Raw genomic sequence first — 15,413 nt, forward strand, 5'->3', positions numbered from 1 at the left:
TCTACTCAGCACCTCCCTACAAGGAGGCTGGATCCCCAATCCCACCCCATGGACACGTCTCAGGGTCGCTCTCCTTAAGAGCGGATATGGTCCTCCCCTCCTCCCCTTTCAACATTTGAGACAAATGTTGAAATTGGGCTGTCAACTACACCGAGGCGTCCCGGGACACGCCTCGAAACCTCGTCGCTCAAAGCGCCGTGTCAACAGAGGCCCAGAACCCGGCATCCTCCGGCGAGTTCCTCCCTCGCCCGCCCTGGAGGACCGTGGGTGGACGCTCTTGCAGAGTGCCTCTCGCTGGTAGTGGCGGGGTGGGCGGAGCCAGAGCCACCGGGCTGTGGCAGCCGAGGGTGGGGACACTCTGGCCCGGCTCTCGGTGGTGCGAGAGCTGGTGGGAGCAGCGGCCGCTCTGGTCGGCGGACGTGCTGCCGAACAGTCCCGGAAGCGAAGCAGCGATGGCGGAGAGTCCGACTGAAGAGGCGGCGACGGCGACGGCCGGCGCCGGGGCGACAGGCCCCGGGGCGAGCGGCGTCGCTGGTGTTGTTGGCGTTAGCGGCAGCGGTGGCGGGTTTGGGCCGCCTTTCCTGCCGGATGTGTGGGCGGCGGCGGCGGCAGCGGGCGGGGCCGGGGGACCCGGGAGCGGCCTGGCTCCGCTGCCCGGGCTCCCGCCCTCTGCCCACGGGGCCGCGCTGCTTAGCCACTGGGACCCCACACTCAGCTCCGACTGGGACGGCGAGCGAACCGCGCCGCAGTGTCTACTCCGGATCAAGCGGTGAGCCGGGGTTTTTCCTCCCCCAGCCCCGAGCTCTGGGGCTCGACCTTCCCCGCCCCCATCCCTTCCCACTACAGCACCCCCACCGCTTCCGTGCTTCCCTCGCAGCGGCCCAGCTGTAAGGCCCACTTCTCGCCAGTCCTGGGACTAGGGATCCGAGCCCCCTCTTCCCCCGCCCCTCACGCACCAAACCCCTCCTCGAGTGCCCAGGTCCGACCCCGCCCCTCAGCAACATCCCGTGAGCCCTCCGTCTCCATGCTGAACACCCTCCCCCATACCTCCCGCCCGAAACCCGACCCTTTGGTGCTTCAGTAACACCCCCTCCCGCCCACCGCTCCGCTCCTCTCCCCCCTTCCTACCTTAGCCACCTTAGCCACCTTAGCCTTGCTAGATGCTGTTTGGAGTCCCCACCCTTCAGGGTCTTCAGTCATCTCTTCCTGATCACCGTTTGTAACACACAGCTTGCTTTCTCGCCCTCAGATTTGAGACCAGCCTTTCTTTTTACTATCCGTTTCCTCAAACCCCTCCATATAGTTGCTTCCCAAGTCTAGATCACTTCCCTCACCTGCAATCTTCCCTTCAACCAGTTTTCCAGAACCCCAAAGCTGTCCACTGTCACACCTGTTCCAGAAACTCAGGCTTCCTTCCCCCCAATCTCACTCTGGCTTGTAATATCCTATTTTTTTTCTCTGGGCTATCTGGTTTACTTTTCTGAAGTAGATATACTCAATTCAAAAATAAGAAGTTCCCAAGTCCTTTCTGTGCTCCCTTCTTGGGTGGCTGATCTTGATCACATCATTTAGTAGGTAATATTTTGCAAAAATTCTTGACATAGTGCCTGTTGCATAGGAAAAGGGTAATGCTTTTTAGCTGCTATTAATCCTGAAACCTGGTTCCTGATGACCAGACTTTTTCCCTCCCCATGCTCCCATCACAGGCTCATTTAGGTGTTCTCATCCCCCACTTTCCAAGTCCCTTCAGATGAATTCCACCTACCTTTCAAGGTGTTAATGGAAATTAAAGAGCACATTGTGTGTAAAGTACCTAGCCCAGTGCTTGACACTGGGGACACAGTTTTCCAGTTCTGGCATACCTTTGAGTTCTGCCAATACTATTACCTCTGCTCTACTTATTTGCACTTTTTTATATCTCTGTGTACCCTAGTAAGTCCCTAGCCTTTGGCCAGCTAGAATGTTCTCCTTTAGACTGTTGCTCGCAACTGATCCATTCTGGTTTGTGAGATATGACCAAGAAATCCTCTCACTTTATTATGGTAGTCACTACACGTCATCTTTCAGATGTGAGATTCTCAGCAACTTCAGAAGGCCCCCACCCCAGCCTGAAGAGATTTCTGCCCTATTTGTCTCCTGAGCAAGAAATAATTGTTCCTTGCTAGTCCACTTGCTTCATATAATTCCCTTGCCAACAAAAATCCACAATGGTTTATGGTATTCATTTTTTAGTGGGGTTGATGGTGCCTTCCCAGTTACTAAAAAAATCGTTTAGCATTCTGCCCTAGTACCTGGGAATCTCGGGGGTGTGGAGTGAATGAATTGCCATGTGGGAGGAAGTGAGAGTAAATGGGATGTGGCTTTTCCAGGGTGACATCTGATGCCATTGGGATCTCTGATTCCCCCCCCCCTTATACTCCCCCTGAGGAAACAATGCCCCTTTGATAATAATTTGCTCTCTGCCTGCCTGACAAGTATTCAGCTGAGATTTCTCAGCCAACAAGACAGTGCAAACATTTGTGGTGCCAAGCACCACTTTCTCGAACCCTGGCTTCATTGAGGTGATAACAACTGTCCTGTTCAAGGGATTCCCCATTTTTCTCCTCTCCCTCACTCCCTCCCCCACCTCCTCTTGGTATTATACAGGGATATCATGTCCATTTATAAGGAGCCTCCTCCGGGAATGTTCGTTGTACCTGATACTGTTGACATGACTAAGGTATGTAACTTGCTGGGGATCGGGATTTATTGGGAAATTGGGCCCATAAAGTTGGAAGAACCTAAAAGAGATTATCCAGCTTACATCTCTGATTACATAAAGAAGGAATCAAGCCCCCAAGAAAGTAAATGGCTTGCCCAGGGTTACATAGTGAGGTGGAACAAAGTCTTAAACAGGTATCTTATTAGGGTGCTAATAGGTCCTGGTTGGCTTGGAAAATCCCAGTTTATATCTATTGTTCCAGCTTAACTATTAATAGGGCACTCTCAAAAGTGCTCCAGTTTGGTTAATAAATTATGGGGTCACTCTATCCATTGTACTACCCAACTCTTACCCCATCCTGCCACTCTTGACCATTAAATCAGGTGCAGAGAAGGTTGGGGATAGGGCAAGCTTGAGTGGATAGTGTTTGTAGTTAAAGGGCATTGTTTAGGCTCCTATCCTTACTGGTTGCTTTTGAGTATCTCTTCTACCCAAATACTGTTCTTCTCTTGTCCTCCACATGCAAACACAGAGAAAGCTTAGTATGTAATTTCAAATTTCCCTGGCATACATACGTAGACTTCTCTGTCATTGAGTATTCTGTCGTCAGAAGTGAATTTGCACTTAAACTGACGTTGGGAAGAAATCAGATTTCTTCAATCTAGTGTTTAAATGAAAACTTATAGTTTCAAATTTCTCAACAGTAGAAATTCAGATTTTGTATTGTTGGTATCTATTGTGAAGAGGTTTCTCTTTTGATTGATTTTTTTTTTTTTTCTTTTTTCTTTTTATGTGGTTGGAAATGTTTTTCCTGGGACATCTTGTCCTCAGTCAAGTATCAGTGTTAATATGTTAGTCCCTGGGTTCCCAGAATGATGCCGTGTTGATACTAGTTGAGCTTGCTATTCCAATGACTGAGGGCTAAAAGAAAATTTAGGGCATCACTAGGGCATGACAGGGACTGTACACTGAAGCATTGGATCGTAGGTCCTTTTTCCTCTTGCTATTCAAGTTTTGAGGAGACTTACATGCCTAGGAACCTTTGTAGAAAAAGAAATATAATGGAGTTCAGATTAGGGAAATTTTATTCAATAATCATGGCTGGAGGAAGGGAATTTAGCATTCTAAGTGCTGCTGCATTTTCCTTTTTCTTTTTTTTAAATATAATTTTAAATTAACCTACAGTGTTGGGGAAAGTTCTGGGGATGGTCTAATGGCTCCGAGTGGACCATGAGTTTTCCCCATTTTTCTTTGTATCTTTGACACAGCTGGATGCTGCCTGAGCCACATACTCCATAGTAGGTTTGATCCTCTCCAGAGGAAGTAGGCACCGTAGGCCTCCATCACAGCCCTTAGCTCTGCACTGTTATTGGCACTGGTGCTGTGGTTCCATTCCCTTTCCTCTTTTCCATTCCTCTTACCTCCCCTTTGTGCCACATAAATGGAGGGTAGAGTTGCATCATACACATGTTAAACCTAGGCAAATATTTCTTAAAATTAAACATGTTAGGGTAATACTTTACAGGTGCATGTTATATTTTGCACATTGGTGTTCTACTCATTTGTTACACATAACAGTGATCAGAGAAGTTCGAGCAAAACATGATTTTAAGGGAGTGTTAAGGAATCTCAAGGATGATTTTGACTAGATTTAATTTTCACCTTGGGCTCTACCTTTAGAGTGTAACCCCTGGGTAAGATGCCACACCACTATAATGGGATTTCTTAAAAATCCAAACATTAATATGAGTGAGTACAAGCTGTTCATTTTTGCATGGAGAGGATATGGACTGGGGATACCAGATGAAGGTCCTGCTTCTGCTGTGGGTAGCAAGTGCAAGCCAGGAGGGTTTGGGGTGGGACATCACCTCACAATTTTGAGATGGGGTTTTATTTTGCAGATTCATGCATTGATCACAGGCCCATTTGACACTCCTTATGAAGGGGGTTTCTTCCTGTTCGTGTTTCGGTGTCCGCCCGACTATCCCATCCACCCTCCTCGGGTCAAACTGATGACAACGGGCAATAACACAGTGAGGTTTAACCCCAACTTCTACCGCAATGGGAAAGTCTGCTTGAGTATTCTAGGGTAAGAGGAGACTTCTAAGTGGCCAAGTTGGTTGTTAGCAAATAATTACTCTAGGCCAGCCTTTATCAACCAGGGTTTTTCCTCTGAACTACAGAACACAGAAAATAATTGGAGTGACTTATTTTCTCAATTCTCCCCAGATGGTACATAACTAGTATCATTCCAGATGCAAAAAGAGAGAAGTTAATTGATTACATATATTGCATGCCTTAGTGAAGTGGTTCTCCCTGAATAGCAACAGCACCTGGGAGCTTGCAGCCATGCAGATTCTGGGGCCCCACCCTGGACTTACTATATCAAAAACTCTAGGACTGGGGCCCAACAGTCTATCTTTTAAGTCCTCCAGGTGATTCTGGTGCACACTCCAGTTTGAGAACCACTTGCTTAGGGCATTGGGGCTTAATTTTCTCCCAAACAGGTTGAGAAAGGCTGCAGATCTGTGCCATTCAAGGTTGTGGGTGTCTTATTTCTGAGTCTCTCAATGAGTGGCTTTGGAGGCGGTGGTGGTGATGATGATAATTATGGTATTTTAACAACTGAATGAAAAATGTCTGAGGTTGGAAATCACATCACATACAAAACACAGAAGTTTAAAAGTACATTTTATTTCTGGGTGCTACAGAGATTTTTGCATCATGTAGTTCTCATTCATTCCTTTTAACTGCCTTGGGGGGGTTAAAAATTCAGAATGAAAATGTCTTCTAGGATATTCTGGATTGGTCTTTCTAGTGTGGTCTGAATTTCCCTGGGGCAGAGAGCAAGTACAGGTTGCAGTTGAGAAAGTTGCCCAAAATGGTGATACTGTTTTCTTTCATCCTGTCCAACAATTTCTGTGTTTGTGTGGGGACGAGGCAGCTGCCACAAACTGGAGACATGATTCTTTTTTTTTTAATCTCTTAGACCTAGGGACGTGTTCTATTATTGTGGCAGTGAGGAAGTCCTGCAGAGGAGGTTGTCCTTAAAGAAGTCCTTCATCTCACTAGGGTATACCATTGTCTGTGCTGGTAGGATAGTGCTCTGTGTAAACCACAGTGGTAAGGAAGTGTTGTTGCTTCTGTATTAAGTTTGTTCATGAAAGTGTTTTGTATTGGGTTCTCCTTCATTAGGCCAATATAAAACTATTTTGGGCAAACACCAGCTCACAGTAGAAATAGGGGAAGCAAGATGGTGGTGAAGTAAAAGTGGCAGAAGTATGTTGGGTAGAAAAGAAGAAGCTATCCTGAAATTGAAAATTTGTCACGAAGAATCCGAGTAGAAAATTCCCATGCGTTCTTAGGTGACTATATTCCCTTTATTAGCCTTATTTCTTTCCTCCCTACCTAGAAAAAAATATTGGGCTGACTTGCTGACAAAAGAACTTTAATGAAAGTTGACCATGTTGACTTAAATCCCTGAGTATGTGACGCCTTAGAGAGCGCAGAGTTTACAGTTTTAGGGGGAGCAAAGCCGAGAAGAGAGCAGATTGAGAGGTACTGAAAAGCAAGCTCTGATATAGTTACTGTTTCGCATCATTTACTTGGGCTTTCCTCAAGTCCAGTGGGAAAAGGAAATTGGCCAGTTAACTTGAAGAAGCAGTCCTAGCTCAGGTGCCCTCTCATCAATTACTAAAAATAAATATCATTAATATCCAAGCTGCCCTCTTCCTCTGACTACTCAATCAGATTTATGAAAGAGGAGCAATTTTGGTGTTTCTCTTAAGTTTTTCATACATTTTCAGACCCTCCACAACCTAGAAGTGCCCCCTATTTCCTTCCTGTCCTTTGGCAGAGTTCTGTAGTCCTCAGAGAGTTTGACACTCCTTGGGGGCTTGCTTGAGAACTGGATCCCTGATCAGCAATCCCACCACATGGCCTCTAACCAGATGGCTTCAGTGCCCTCTGTGCCTCTGTGCCCAACTTTTCTCTCCTAAGTAAATAAGTAAGCTCTTTGAGATCCACAGAGGTTAACATTTTGACTCCCTTTGGAGCTGTTTTCTTACCTTATTTCTTTTACTCTGATGAATAGAACCTTCTCGGACTATAGTTTCTTTCCTAACCCAAAGAAAATCCCTTCAAAGTTACCTTGCTCAGCTTTACCCTCTTTTCTTTTGTCCCACTTGATAAGAGGATTAGGCAGTTGACTGATTTCTGGTGAATGAGGGTGAGACAGGCTGGGAAATTCCAGAGTATTAATAGTGAAAGAGAAACAGTGAGTCACTTAGATTGTGCTGCTAGGCCCCAGGATACTTGTGTACGGTCTTTCTGTGACAGACTTTCCCCATCTCTCTCTGTGCCTCATCCCTCTTCCATTCCCTCTGATGTGTTTTGCAGTACGTGGACTGGCCCTGCCTGGAGCCCAGCCCAGAGCATCTCTTCTGTGCTTATCTCCATCCAGTCCCTGATGACTGAGAACCCCTATCACAATGAGCCTGGCTTTGAGCAGGTAAGGCCAGTTGGGCCCAGCTCTGGGGTGTGGACTATTGGGTTTTAAGAGATCTGAAAGGTCTACTTAAGGGTTTGGGGATTGTTTTTAACCTGGCTTACCCCCATGTATTAAATTTGTCACTATAGAAGGAAAAATGGAGCTGGCATGTATGCTCTACATTAGTGAATTTTTTCCCTTGTAAGTTACAGTAACACTGTCAAGTTATTTTCATTTCACTTGGATTAATCTATCATGTGGAAGTCAGTGGAGCCATTTGGAAATTAATTTTGAGCCTGCTTTGGGGGCTGTTGTATCCAGTGGGTTCTTCTGCATGCCTCCATTCTCCAGTGTCCCCTTGAGGTGATCTCTAGTGACTACTGCCAAGCCAGACATTCTTTTGGAGTTATGAAATAACAGTTGATCCTTGAACAATATGTAGTCGAAGATTCATGTGTAACTTTTGACTCTATAGTGGGCCCTTTGCATCCACCAATTCAACGGTGGATTTAAAACAGTGTTTTTGATCCGTGGTTGGGAATTTGAAGATACTTGGGTGTTTTGGGGGTGGGAGGGAGGTATTTTTAATCCTCACCTGAGGATATTTTTTCCATTGCTTTTCAGAGAGAGTGGAAGGGAGAGAGAGAGAGAGAGAGAGAGAGAGAGAGAGAGAGAGAGAAAGATTGATGTGAGAGAGACACATCGATTGGTTGCCGGGAATCAAGCCTGCAACTGAGGTACGTGGCCTGGAATCGAACTCAGGATCCTTCAGTCTGTGGGCTGTTGCTCTAACCACTGAGCAAAACCTGCTAGGGCAAGTTACTGTTTTCAGCCTGATGTTAGTTGAATCCGCAGATACAAAACCTGCAGATGAGCAGGGCCAACTGTATTACTGAAAAAAATCCACATATAAGTGGACCCATGAAGTTCAACCCTGTTTTGTTCAAGGTCAATTGTACCATTACGTGCAGAACCAAAGGAGCTAGTCATTAGCTAGGGCAAGAATATTTAGTCAATGCTGCTGAAGAGAAAGGTAGAGGAAACTCACATTTTCCAAGGGTATGTTACATGCCAGACACTGCCAAGTTTTTATAAGTAATTTCTCAATTAATCGTCATACTGGCTCTGTGAGGTAAATGTGGTTATCATTTTCAGGTGAGGTGATGGTGGCTTAGAGAGGTTAACGAACTTTCACAGGGACACACTAGATCAGGGTAGGACTTGGGATTTGCCCTGGAGCCCAAAGTTCTTCCATTGTGCCAGAGTGCCTTCCAGGATTAATTATGAGCACAGAAAAGAGTTCCAGTGATAGTCCCAAAAGACTATCCTTTCCAAACAAATAGCGTAATTTCAGGAGTAGGTAGAAGCAAAAGCAGACCTCATTGGCTAACCAAGAAGCTGATTTTTAGGTCTTTCTAGTTTGGAAATTCTAGAGATGTGACCAAGTGTTCTTAGTTCATAGCACCCTCTTATCTTGGTAGTTTTTTGTTGGTTTGGGGTTTTTTTTCCAGTTCCCCAGGCAAAAAGAAATGCTGAAGTGTTACACTCGTTAAGTAGTTAGGTTCAAACAACTTACTTAAGTACTATAGTGATGCAGTGATACAATGTATACGCCCGTTGGGCATCACACAACTTTTAAAAGTCTTGTAACCAGAATGAACCCACCACCCTCATTCCCCACTGTTCTTATACCTGCTGTTTATCAAAGTAGTGACTGAAAATCCAGCCTCACAAAGATAACGTCATCAAAAGGAATACAGTACAGTGAAAACTGAACTATCTACCTCAACCTAGTAATTCGCATGGTATTTAAAAGGTGTTGAATGCCATGGTTTCCTCAAAAATTTAAAATATCCGCCCATCTGGTGTGACTCAGTGGTTGAGCCACAGGAGATCACAGTTCGATTCCCAGTCAGGGCACATGCCCCAGTTGCAGGATTGCTCCGGGGGGGGGGGGGGGGGGGGGGGGGGGCAGCCTATCAATGACTCTTTATCATTGATGTTTCTCTCTCTCTCCCTCTCCCTTCCTCTCTCTCTCTGAAATCAATAAATATATTTTAAAAATTTTTTAAATATCCCACAGTGCCCCTGTGATTTTGTTGTGATGCATTTTGGGAACCATAGTAGTAGGCTGAAATTGCTTTCCTGTTTATGTTTTAATCAGAGGCCAAGGCTCTAATTGGCCAGGGTTGGTGGTAGGAAGAGCATTAAGAGCAAAGGAAGAGTTAGAGGAGGGGAGACTGTACTCCCTTCTGATCACACCCACACATTCATATTAGCTTTCAAGACCAGAAGTTGGACTTTTTCTTTTGAAAATGTCAACTTCTACTTTGATAGATTCATAATAGTTGAGTCAATGACGAACCCTACAGATGTGTAAAGGAGTTAAACAGGAAGCATCCTGATATCTATAGGCATTCTAGTCTAAGACTCCTAATGTCATTTATACATAATTGGTTATTTCCCACTTAATCTTTCCTTGAGAGGCCTTTCATTTCAGGCTTTGGGAAATTTGATGGATCTAGTTTGCTGCTTATAGGTCAAATGACCCGTAACAGAGGATGGGTATTGGTATGCATTGGGGGGAGGTAAACGGTCTCAAAAATGAAGGCCTAGTTGCTCTTTAATGGGTCTGCCATACAGTGGGAAAGGGATCCTCTTGTTCATTTGCTTGGTCTACCTCTTACTAATCCTGAAGTCTCTTCCCATTGGCTTTTCTCTTTGTATTTGGATACTATGGTGTCTGTCACATTACAGGAGAGACATCCAGGAGACAGCAAAAATTATAATGAATGTATTCGGCATGAGACCATCAGAGTAGCAGTCTGTGACATGATGGAAGGAAAGTGTCCCTGCCCTGAACCCTTACGGTATGTGTCTAGAGAACCCACTTGGTACCTCTGTTCCTTTTGGAGATTTAGCTGGCTCATACCTTTGAGAACTTTTGGGGCAAAATCCAGTGTTGGGCACCAGAGGGAGACAGAGAAGAAGCAAGTGGTTTAAAAGCATGTGTTTCATAAGGGTCCCCCAAGAGGAAGTTCAGAGAGAGCATCTCTGTTCTTAGTGTCAGGCCTGATGGAAAATACAGTCCATGCCCTCAGGGAGCCCCAGTTTTTGAGAACCTAGACATATAAAAGACACAGCTGTTCTATAGCCAAATGAGGTATAGAGGACTTCATATAAACCCATTTTTTAATGTTTAAGTTTATTTCTACATGTTAAAGCTAGAAGAACAAAGTCAAGAGTTAATGAAACAAACTTCCTTGGAGAATTTTGAGTAAGGATTAGAATTAGGGATGGCCTATAGAAAACAAATGAGACTGAGCAAGATGTGAGTTGAAGTTGGGATTCGAATGATTGGTATTAACAGTCACTCTTATTTTATAATCTCTAAGGGTTAGGAACTCTAGCTGTTGAATTTGGCATTAAGCTTAGGTGGTGAAGGAGCGACTCCTTCTCCCCTTGTTCTAACTTAAGCTTCTCTGCTTGTTTTCCAGCGGAGTGATGGAGAAGTCCTTCCTGGAATATTATGACTTCTATGAGGTGGCTTGCAAAGATCGCCTGCACCTTCAAGGCCAGACTATGCAGGTAATGCAGCCCCTGCTGTTGAGTCCAGAGGCCTTCCAGCAGACCATGTAAAATCAATCCCCCCACAAGGGTGACATCCACACCTCTCCTAGAACTGAGAGGCAAAAGAGCCTCGTTCAGTTGAGTAGCTGAGGGCCAGAGAGGAGACTGACTTGCCTAATGACATGTGGAGTTGGTTCTAAGTTCCTGGTAGGTACTCATGAGTAGAATCTGAATCAACCTTTCTAGCCTGGAACTCCTTCCCTTCTTGGTCAGTAGTCTTTTCAAACCAAGAACATTGAGCTCTCTCAGAATCTTAAGGATTATAAGAGTAGAGTCATCTATTGGAATTCCATCCCTAACCCAGAGGAGTGCTAAGAGGGAGAAGGCTTAGAGAAGCATTGTGTATGTAGTGTTATGTGTTGAAAGGTTCTTATTATAAAATGGTAACCAGTTATTTATTTTCTGCCTCTCCTGGGGAAATATGCTACTGCTTCCAATAAGAGTACAGAATACAGAATTTAAGGCTTGTTTTAAAGAAGAGGTTCTTACTAAACCAAGTTGCAAATACTCTTCAATATAAACAATCTGGTTGATTGAGTGTGAAAACCCTTAGTCTTGAAGGACTAGTTCTTACGTCTTTTGGATCATTTACTGGTGGTCTGTCTTACTTAAGGTGAGTTGAGTAAGTGACTAAGACCTTTTAAGGTTCTCTCCAGCTCTTCTGGGCTCTTCTTCCACTGAGCACCACCAGCAGTAGGAGTAAATGTCTTGTTTCCTCAGGTGCTGCTTAGAAATGTTAGTTTCCGTATGGTTCCTTCAAAGACATCCCACCCACCTGCCACATTTAAACTCAAAGGGTAAGGCCAGCTCAAGAGTAGATTGAGCCCTGGCCAGTGTGGCTTAGTTGATTGAGCATCTTTGGGTACACTGAGAGGTCACCAGTTTGATTCCTGGTCAGAGCACATGCCCAGTAGGGGGCATACAGGAGACAGCCGATCGAAGTTTCTTTCTCATCAATGTTCCTCTCCCTCTCTTTCTCCCTCCCTCTCTCTAAAATCAATAAAAACATATTTTTTTTAAAAACTATGTCGAAGATGATGGATGCCGTGGTTTGTTTCCCATCAGGAATTCTCATTGCTGGTATCCAGCAGCATAGCAGCATTTCCAATATTCAGTCTGTTAAGGAAAAGTAACTCATGACGAGGGAAGGAAAGGGAGGAGCAACATCTGGGGAGGAGGACAGTGGGTGGAAATGGAGCCAATGATGAAAGAAGGAAGATTTGGAAAATCGATCACTCCAGAGTAAGTGTGGAGTTCAGCCTTTGGGGAATGTAACCCTCGTAAGTGAGAAATACACTCTGTAGTCACAGTCACTCTGACTTATATCCACTGGTCCCTGATCATGAGGGTAATATGTAGGCAGAAGTGTGGAAGTTTATGTGGGCAGAAGCAGATTATGAGAAGGAAAAGTCATATGCCTTTTTGTGAGTGCCAAGGAAAGAGGTCTCTGCTTATTTGAGTCCTGGCCATGCTACTTGGCTGCCATATTCCTGATGTAGCACTTTAAATTCCTTTTTTTATATCCTCTCCCCCAACCTTAGTTATTTTGGGAATTTAAGGACAGCTAACCCATTTCTGTGTCATGTTTGTAGATCTTTGATCTAGAATGACAAGGACTAGGATGAAGGCTAGCTGGCCCTGGCGTGATGCCCAGAAACCTGGACAGGATTGTGGCGATTGGTCCCTGGGAAAAAGTACAGGTGCTCATTTGGACATCAGAACTTCTGAGTTCTAGACCTATCTGTGACCTTAGAAAAGCACATTACCCTTTTTGAGTACAGTAAGTCCTCAATGTTAAGTTCTTAGAATGGCGGCAAAACAACATATAACGAAACCAAGTTTACCATAGGCTCATTGATATAAAGAAGAGTTCAAGGCATCTCACCAATGTTATAGCAAAGACACTGAACCAAGGTGCTGTTATTCAAGGACCTGCTGTATAGGGAGTGAAGGATAATTTCCCCCTTGTATGGTTTTTTAGGTTAATTGGAAACACAGGCACACTTAATTATTACAGTCCTGGTTGAGAATTTCTTTTATTTCTCTTCCCCATTTATCTTGCCTTTAGTGTCCCCCTTCTGTATACTGGCTTGCTTCTGAGGAATGCAAACACATTTGAATGTTGGCCCAAACCAGACCTGGGGCAATAAATGTGCTATAACATTCCTGAACAAAGATGATGATGTCTGCTGTTCAAAATTGTCTATGCTGTGCCCTCTTCTGTTCCTATGACTCAGAAGTTGAACATGCATTTCACATGGGCCCAAAGCTGCTCTGTCTAGGGTGAGCCACCTAGACTTGAATCTTCCATCCCCTTTGTCTCCTTTCCCCCACAGGATCCTTTTGGAGAGAAGCGGGGCCACTTTGACTACCAGTCCCTCTTGATGCGCCTGGGACTGATTCGTCAGAAAGTGCTGGAGAGGCTCCATAATGAGAACGCTGAAATGGACTCTGACAGCAGCTCATCTGGGACAGAGACAGACCTGCACGGGAGCTTGAGGGTTTAGACCCTGCTCCCCTCTCCCTTCCCCCCACTCGAGAGTCCCAGCAAGTTCCTTCCCCCACCCCAGGGATGGAGAGGCACTGTGTATCTCCCTCCAACGTGACGTCATCCTGCAAGATGGCAAGAACCAAGCAAGCTTGGATCCCAGGGTGTGGGAGTGGGGAGGTGGTTCACAATCTGACCTCCTTGGCTTTCGAGCATCTGGGGCTATATGTTCATCCCATATCAGGGGCCAAGGTACCTATGCAGGAGCACCTAGGGCGAGGGCCTCTGGCAAAAACAAACCAACCAACACACCTCTACAGGGCCAGCTCCTTAGGGAGAGTTAGGAGACAGAAACTGCAATTCTAAGAGGGAGTGTGCCCAAATGATTTATGGGGTATCTGGAAGGGAGCTTGGGGTGGGGAGCTGTCTGTGACACTTCAGCAGTCTGGGTGGTTGGTTGTCTGTCTATCTGTCTTCAGTCTTGAAGCAGGGCTTCCCAAGGCCCTTTTCCTCCTTGCCTCTCTTCCCCCATTATTTCCCATGGGACAGCATAATTTTGTTTTTCCTAATTTATAGTCACTGTTCTAGACAGACCAAAGAGAAGGAACAGTGGTGGAATCTAGGCTGCTGATCAGTGAGTTTTACCTAGCACCTGAGCACCTTTCTCTCCTGTCGCCCATTCCTTCACCTATTTCTAGATTTAAGACAGAAGGTAAATGTGATGGGACTAAACCAAGGTCTTGGTAAAGCCTACACATGTACCATAGAAAGCTGAAAATACTGTTTGTTCCCAAAATCATTGATTTGAAAAGTTCCCAACTCAGGCAGCTGCTGGGTGTATGATAGAGCCACTACATAGAATAGTCTCAGAGATTTTCATCAGTACTAGTCACAGTAAGGGTATTTCTCCTGTGTGGGCTAGGGGGGAAGGCTGATGCTAGTACTATTATATTTTGTTTGGCTGTCCTTGTGTACTTCCCCCCAGCCTATAGTTCCCCTTCCTAACTTCAAGGCCCAGGGACTAGTGGGGAGCAGGGGTAGCCATTGGCAGAGGGGATTGGGCAGACTCCTACCCTTCTTTCCCCTTGCCCCTCCCTTCCAGCTGCTCTTCGTCACTGGCTCTGATGGGTGTTTGCCTGGCTGTGTCGCTTATCTGTATTTAGCTGCAGTGATCCTTTAGCTGGTTGGCTCAGAAAAATGTGCTTTAGGTGCCCCGATTCTGGGCATCGAGGGAATCTATCCTTCCCATTTTTGATGTGTTATCCCTGTGCTTTCCAGATTCTTACGGCTCCCAGTGGGGTATTGACCCACGTGACACAGGGCCCCAATCAGTATCCAGCCACATGTAAGGGAGAGGATAACTTCTATCTGCTCTGACAGCTGCTATGGAGGCCTCTGCCTTGTGAATCATGGGACTTCCCCGGGGGGAGTTGGGAAGGGGGTTGGGCACAAAGGAGAATGTCCTACTTGGGAGGGCAGGAAGCAAAGAAACTGGACAGGAAGTGGGTCTGGGGAACGGAAGTTTATCTTGGATATCTAAAGGTTAGGTCTTTTTCACAAGACTTAAAAAGGCGCCCCGCTTCCAATTTCCCTTTTCCATTCCCAGAGCTAGTACAGGGCTTAGAAGAATGCCCTTGGTCTGTTGGTCCAGTGTTGTCTGTCATCCATTTAAGTGTTCCCACTTTCAAGTGACAATCTTCTCCTTGGCCCTGCCACGGGCAGAGCATGTCTGGCATACTGGCCTGACTTTTACGCCCTAATCTTGAGTTGAGGAAATATATGCACAGGAGTCAAAGAGATGTCTTTATATCTGACTGTACATAAATGAAGTTTTTTTTTTTTCTTTTTGGTGCAATAAAGTTTGTTTGGCAGAAGGAGGAAGCGCCTATGGGTGTGGGAGGGCTTGTGTAAAGGAAGATGGATATCAACCACCACACATCTCATCTAGGCCAGAGACTGCCAGAAAGTAAGTGCTCAGTGAATTGTCTGGAAGCTAAAAATGAGTTACATGATGTGGGTGGGAGCAGGACTACCGGTGATAAAAGAGGAATGCCATCATAGCCTCAGTTGCTTCCAAAGAAATACCTATTCAGAAACGAAAGTGA

At 45.4% G+C, this 15,413-nt stretch overlaps 1 protein-coding gene across 1 annotated transcript; it reads left to right on the forward strand.

Moving 5' to 3' along the window:
* Positions 1–437: 437 nt before the first annotated feature.
* UBE2Z (ubiquitin conjugating enzyme E2 Z) lies at positions 438–15,183 on the forward strand. Its single transcript, XM_016222061.2, has 7 exons — positions 438–769; positions 2,647–2,719; positions 4,603–4,790; positions 7,100–7,211; positions 9,948–10,060; positions 10,688–10,778; positions 13,157–15,183. The coding sequence occupies exons 1-7, from the start codon at positions 453–455 to the stop codon at positions 13,325–13,327; spliced, it is 1,065 nt and encodes a 354-aa protein (XP_016077547.2). The 5' UTR covers positions 438–452; the 3' UTR covers positions 13,328–15,183.
* The last annotated feature ends 230 nt before the right edge of the window (positions 15,184–15,413 follow it).

The sequence above is a fragment of the Miniopterus natalensis genome, chromosome 17 (genome assembly GCF_054644295.1).
Source record: "Miniopterus natalensis isolate mMinNat1 chromosome 17, mMinNat1.hap1, whole genome shotgun sequence".
Taxonomy (NCBI): Eukaryota; Metazoa; Chordata; class Mammalia; order Chiroptera; family Miniopteridae; genus Miniopterus; species Miniopterus natalensis.